The 6,481-nt window shown below is 33.1% G+C and overlaps 1 protein-coding gene across 1 annotated transcript in view; it reads right to left on the bottom strand.

The window, feature by feature from the left end:
* Positions 1 to 206: 206 nt before the first annotated feature.
* PHTF2 (putative homeodomain transcription factor 2) overlaps positions 207 to 6,481 on the bottom strand; it is a 61,838-nt gene continuing 55,563 nt past the window's right edge. Inside the window, exons 14-17 of the mRNA XM_023725035.1 lie at positions 4,540 to 4,695; positions 2,633 to 2,728; positions 2,166 to 2,291; positions 207 to 1,524 (exon numbers count right to left, since the gene is read on the bottom strand). Coding sequence (XP_023580803.1) covers positions 1,504 to 1,524; positions 2,166 to 2,291; positions 2,633 to 2,728; positions 4,540 to 4,695 — 399 coding nt within the window. The 3' untranslated portion in view covers positions 207 to 1,503. The remainder of the gene's footprint in view (positions 1,525 to 2,165; positions 2,292 to 2,632; positions 2,729 to 4,539; positions 4,696 to 6,481) is intronic.

Raw genomic sequence — 6,481 nt, 5'->3', positions numbered from 1 at the left:
CGACACAGCTCTGTTCACCACACATTCCTGATCTGAAGATTATGATTTGGGGATTAGAATTGCACCAAACAAATCAATCATTTACAACTAATTGTTTTCAATTCCCTAACACATGGTAAAAAGTGAGGATATTCAACATGATACACTTCGCACCAAGAAAATTCTCAATTGTTTCAAATAAATTCTTTGTTTTAGAAACCAGATGCTCAGTTTAAAAAAAAAAATCTCAAAAACAGTTCATGTGTTTCATGGAATTCCTAAAACACTCTTGATTGTACAAATATAACAACTTAAAATCAAGGTCCAATGTAAGATACCGTCATATTTGCCCTATTTACCTAGCATGCCGACGTGATAAATACTCAGACACTTGGCAAATTATTGGAGGGGATTAATTTTCTAGGTGAAAAGCATCTAAAATAGCCCTTTATATAATGGGGGATGGGAGGGAGATGCACCAGAGTAAGTTTAGAGGAAGAATTTGAAAGCTGAAGTGGTCTTTTCTGAAAAATTGGAAATAGTTTTAAAACTAGTAATCAGAAGAATATTTTATTGGTTCTTACCCTTATTCTTAAGGTATTCATTTGAGTGTGGTCTGAATAGCATACACTATAGTGTACCATAGGGAGAAAATTATTTTACTTAAGTAAACATAATGTACTTTAATAATATCAATAGGCACTTCACTTGTGAGATGAGTATATACCTCACTCAAAAGGATACCATATCATGCCCTAGTACACTATAACATATCCCATATAAAGATGTACATTAAAAGGAACAATTTTAAAAAGTGCACATTTTGAGCATGCACAGTTGGAGCTGTGCAAACAGCCCAGTGTTTCAAATAAATACAATTATTACTAGTTAATTTTTATCAAAAAATCTTACAGTATGGTAACCATTTACAATTATTGCTCTATTAAGAGTTTTATCATCAAAGAGCACTTGTTGACCTGTTATTTAACACCATATATATTAATACTGAAGGGTGCTTAAACTGCAGCTTAATCAATACAGATCCTGGCATTGTTCCAAAATAATTCAAGAAAAATCCTGACTGGATCTTTATTTACTGAAGAAAATGCTATATTTGCTTAGCTGAGTCCAATGTGATATTCCAAAGTTAAAGAATTTTTCCTCAAGTAAGGCAAGTTCATGGCATTGATGGAGAAACAGTGCTTAGCAATGGCTTCTATTTTCAGGATTTGCAATTCTGTCAATTATTTATGAGCAATTACCAGGATCTCAAGTATCTGGATATCATTTTTATCACCCTTTCAACAACTAAGTATACATCAATGCTTAAAAATAATAAAGACTAAAATAAACGTAAAAAACAGTGAACAAGTAAAATAAATATAAGAATTGCACAAGACAGTCTGATGTAAACACTTCAATTTCCCAGCTGAGACTCCTGAAGCAAAGAGTCAGTGACTGCTTTCAGGTAGCTTAGTTGGTACTCTTATTCTGGAAAAGCGGCTACATCTTTTCTCTGAATTGTCATGATTTAATCTTCCACAGCTAGGGAAAATATAAAAGATCATTAGAGCCAGTTTTAATATCCTGATTTATTAAATTATATCACATAGTACTATTTCTTAAATTTCATTCATAAACAAGTATAGGTTCTCATATTTAACTCTTTTATCTGAAGAAGAATTCATCTTAAACAAGCAAAACAAAAAGGGAAAATTGATTTCTCCTGCTTTCTTTTACTGCAAAGTGGTAATACACACATACAAACTGTTTATAGTGATTATCACTTATTCACTAACAGTTAGTTGTACATATGATGGAGGAATATACGCATTGCCATATAGATAAGTAATACAACTTTCTGCCAAAAAAAAAAGAAAAAGGGCTTTTTTTTTTTTTTGTCATCCAAATTAGATTCAGGTTTTACGAGTAAAAATAAATACTTTTCCTACACAAGAGTCCTATTTGTAATGAATACTGTTCCAAATTAGGAGTTTCATAAGCATTATAAGCCAAGATATATTATTCTTTGAAAATAAATGTGGAATTATTTTCACTAATTCTATACACAATTATCAAAATGACTCCATTATTGTGCATGTGAGATCTCAAAAGAGTGCTAGGGCAAAATAAATGTCACAAAAATGGAACAGAGTACTCAGAAGTAATGCCTTGCAAGTTCTCACCTTTAAATTAAATCCAAGCAAGTCACTGATAACACCAGAAACAGCTGACAGGATGACCACCTGGGTAATGTTATAAAGCAACGGATTCATTGTAAGCCCATATAATCTAAAGGGACTGTCCAATTCCTAGAAGAGAGGGAAAACAAATACCTATGAGCCCCAGATTTATCAATTAGAATTAAGAATTAATTTAAGAATTATCAATTAAATTATATGGCAATACACAATGAAGATTTTTAAAAATTGTTTCAAAAAATAGTTACAAATTAAGGGTACTTTTAGAAAGAATTGATTTGGTTAAAGCTGAAATAAGAAAATGGACTTTTACATAAATGTGCTCAAATATAATTTGGATATAATTTGAATAATCATTAAAACCAAATACAAGGTATGATCTACAAACAGACGACTAAGATACAATGTCAGAACAGCGTTTTATTGTATTCCATATTGAACTTTATTCTTACCTTTAGTAGTTTGGTAGCCAGTTTTAAAACATTATTCACTAGCGTCAGTTCCTCTTTCTTGTTAGGTTTCTTCTCCATTTTCAAGTAGAGGTTTATCTTTTATAAAAAGAAAGTAAACAATTAAAATAATAAAAATTGTACAGATTTTTAAAAGAACTTGGAAGATATTCATTAAAATAATAATAGTGGCTCTCTGGGTGTTGAGATTATAGGTTATTTTAATACTCTTCTTTATACTTTACTGTGTATTCCAAGTTTCTTATAATAAACTTACATTACTTTATAGTAAGAAAAACAGTAAGTTATTAAAACACCTTTCAAATGTAATTAAAAGTAAAAAAAAAAACAAAAAGGAAGCTGGACAGCATTACTTACTGTTGATACACTTTAGTCCTAGAGCCAAATCAATTTAAATAATAATACAGTAATTAGACTAAAACTAAATCAACTGATTTGTGACTTCTTATTTTAAAAGTAACTTCAGCAGATCAGATACGAAATCTTTGTGTATCTTTATCTACTCTTCAATAGAAAATTTAGAGGTGCCTGTCCTGTTCACAGTCACCTTCTTTGAAAAATGCTCTAATCCAGCCTGTGGAAGGGGCAGACCTGGGCCGCTGTGCTTCTTCCACTTGACCCTACCATCTCATCCTCACTCTGGGAGTCATAGCTAATTAGGCTGGGGCGTAACCCCACACCAAAGATAGTCAATACACCGGCTGGTGGGACTAAGACACTATTTGCCAGATGATGCAGGAGTATGAGCTGAAACGTTAGTGAAGTGTAGAATATTTTGGCTGAGGCAAGTCAAAACCATAGGTAAACCAAAATTATAGAGTAGCAAGTATACAGAGAGGTCAGTGGAACAAAGGTACAGAAAGGAACAGAAATGAGAAACCAGACAGCTCAGAGCAAGTTGGAGGAAGTGGCCAATTCCCATGAGGCCAAAAAAAAAAAAAAAAACCAAACTCACTGCCGTCAAGTCCACTCCCACTCATAGCGACCCTATAGGGCAGAGTAGAACTGCCCCACAGGGTTTCCAAGGAGCAGCTGGTGAATTCGAATTGCTGACCTTTTGGTTAGTAGCAGAGCTCTCAACCACTGTGCTACCAAGGCTCCCCCATGAGGCCCAACTATACTTCATTTCCTTGAAATCTCTCTTTGTTGGTCATTCTCCCCTCTCCCCTTGAATTCATTTGACCAAGTTACCTGTTCCTTGTTTAAACTTGTTGTTGTTAGGTGCTGTTGAGTCAATTCTGACTCACAGCAACCCCATGTGACTGAGTAGAACTGCCCCCATAAGGTCTTCTTGGCTGTAATCTTTATGGAAGCCGATCGACAGGTCTTTCTCCCAAGGAGCCGCCGGGTGCATTCGAACCTGAACCTTCTGGTTAGCAACTGAATACTTAACTGTTGTGCAACCAAGGCTTCTCTGAAATCAAACTATCCCTGAGTAAAATATTCTACAAGTTCTTTGGCAGTTTCTTTTTATACTCCCTATGAAATGGTGAGAGGAAAATATTTAACCAATTCATACCAAATAGAGATAATCATCTAAATTATTATGCTTTATCCTTCCATACAAATAAAAATTTATACTTTTTCAAATATGTCTTTGCAACACTGCAAAATAAACATATTCCATTAATGGTTTAAAATCTGTAATTTCTATAAATGGTACTTCCTTCTTGAGGAATGAAAATGGGACAATAAAAAGAGTAGATTAAATCTGAAATTCTGAGACAAAGCAGCAAACACTGAAGAATGGCCTGAGTTGTATCAAATTTCAATTTTTGCTTTATACCACAAATGGCTTTATTCTAATATGTTTCTAAAAAACATGAAGTAAATGAAAACATTTTAGTTTGCAGGCATTAATTTATAACATATCAATCATGCATTCTTACCTGCTCAGTAAGTAATATTGAGGTATTGCTATATTTTTTACTTGTTTCTGATCCAAGGGTAACAAATCTTAGGAGAAAAAGCGTTAATGAGATGCACCAGATTACCAGTTCCCAATTGTAGTGACAATCAAGGAAGATTTCATGCACATGAAGCAGCTAAAAATGTTTTTAAAAAAAAAAGGAAACATGAAAAAGCTGTGTGATTCAATTTCTTTTTGAAAGAAAAAAAAATTTTACTTCATACAAACTGATCATACAGTATTACATTTGAAAAACATTCCACATTCATTATGAAATATTTCAAGCATACCAAAAGTTAAATGTAATCAACACCCATGAGGACTCACCCAGTTTTGTCAACTCTTAATATTTTGTAATACTTCTTTCAGATTTTTGAAAAATAAGTTTACAGATATAGTTGAAGTGTCTTTAAACTGTTCCTTGATCCTCATTTCCCTTCTTCCCTCTACACTCCCAAGTGTAATGAATTTTGTGTTTATCTTTTTATAGTTTAGCTACATACACATCCTGAAACTAGATTGTTTTATATATTTTTTTAAATTTATATAAATGTTATTGCATTGTTCACATCATTCTTCAATATGCTTTCTATTCCACTGAATATTTTTTTTCAAGATTTACCCACATAGATACATCTAAACTAAGCTCTAAGTTCACTCATTCTAACTCCTGTAAGGTAATTACAATAAAAGTATCAACTGAATCAACCACAATTACTGACCTAAATCTACCAATTAACATTTATATTGTTGCCAATTTTCCCTATTACAAACTATGCTGCAATAAACATTTCTGCATGTGTCTCCTTGTGTACACATGAAAAATTTCTCTAGGAGTAATACTGCTGGCTCCTTGGAAATCCACATCTTCAGCTTTATTAGATACTGCAAAACTTGTCTCTAAAACTGTTGCACCAATTTATACTCCCAGCAGTGTATCAGAGCTCCCTTTGTCCTCATTTGTATCTACACTTGGTACTACTCAACCTCTTAACATGTGCCAACCTGATGGGTGTGAAATGTTCTCTCATTGTTTTAATTTTCCCTTTCTTAATTACTTAACGGAGGTTAAGTATATTTCATATGCTTAATGGTCACTGGGTTTCCTCTTCTATAATTTACCTTTTAATAGTCTATATCTACTTTTTCTACTGGGCTGTCTGTTTTTTCTTACTGATTTATAGAAGTTACTTATATATTCTGCACAACAATCCTGTTTAAGTCACATGTTTTGCCAATATGTTCTCCCAGTCTCCGGCTTCTCTTTTATGGTGAATTTTGTAGTACATACAAATTCTAATTTTTACTTCCAATCAAATTAAAGTTTTTGTTTTTCACATTTAGGTCTTTAATCTACCTGGGGTTTATTTTCATGTATGCGGTGAGGTAAGACTATTTTTTTCCATTATGTACAGCCTTCCTGCGTTGACTTACAATTCCATCTTATCAAAATCAGGTTCCTATATATGTGTGCATCTGTAGGACTGTTTCACCCTATTGGTCATTCTATACTTATATGAAACCACAGTCTTTCTGTAACTTTAAAATAAGCCTGTATTTCTGGCAAGGCAATCTGTTCTTCAAAATCTGAGCTATTCTTGGCTCTCTGTGCTTCCAGATGAATTTTAGAAAACTTGACGAGCTCTATCAATGCGTTGGAATCACACAGAATTTACAAATTAACCTAGGGAGAATTGATATGAAATTGAGTATTCCTATCCATTAACCTCATGTATCTTCTTTCATAACTTTCAAAAAAGTTTATTATTTCCCCTAAGGTCCTACACGTCTTTTGTTAGAGTTATTCTTATTGAGAATGACATCTATTACAGTTTTTAATTATTTTTTCCTGCGTATGGCAAGGATTAGTAAGTTCTGGTCCATGGGCCAAACGTGGCCTGAGACCTATTTCTGTTCAGCCC

The sequence above is a fragment of the Trichechus manatus genome, unplaced genomic scaffold (genome assembly GCF_000243295.1).
Source record: "Trichechus manatus latirostris isolate Lorelei unplaced genomic scaffold, TriManLat1.0 scaffold00280, whole genome shotgun sequence".
In the NCBI taxonomy this organism is placed as follows: Eukaryota; Metazoa; Chordata; class Mammalia; order Sirenia; family Trichechidae; genus Trichechus; species Trichechus manatus.
This window is presented reverse-complemented; position numbering and strand designations above follow the sequence as displayed.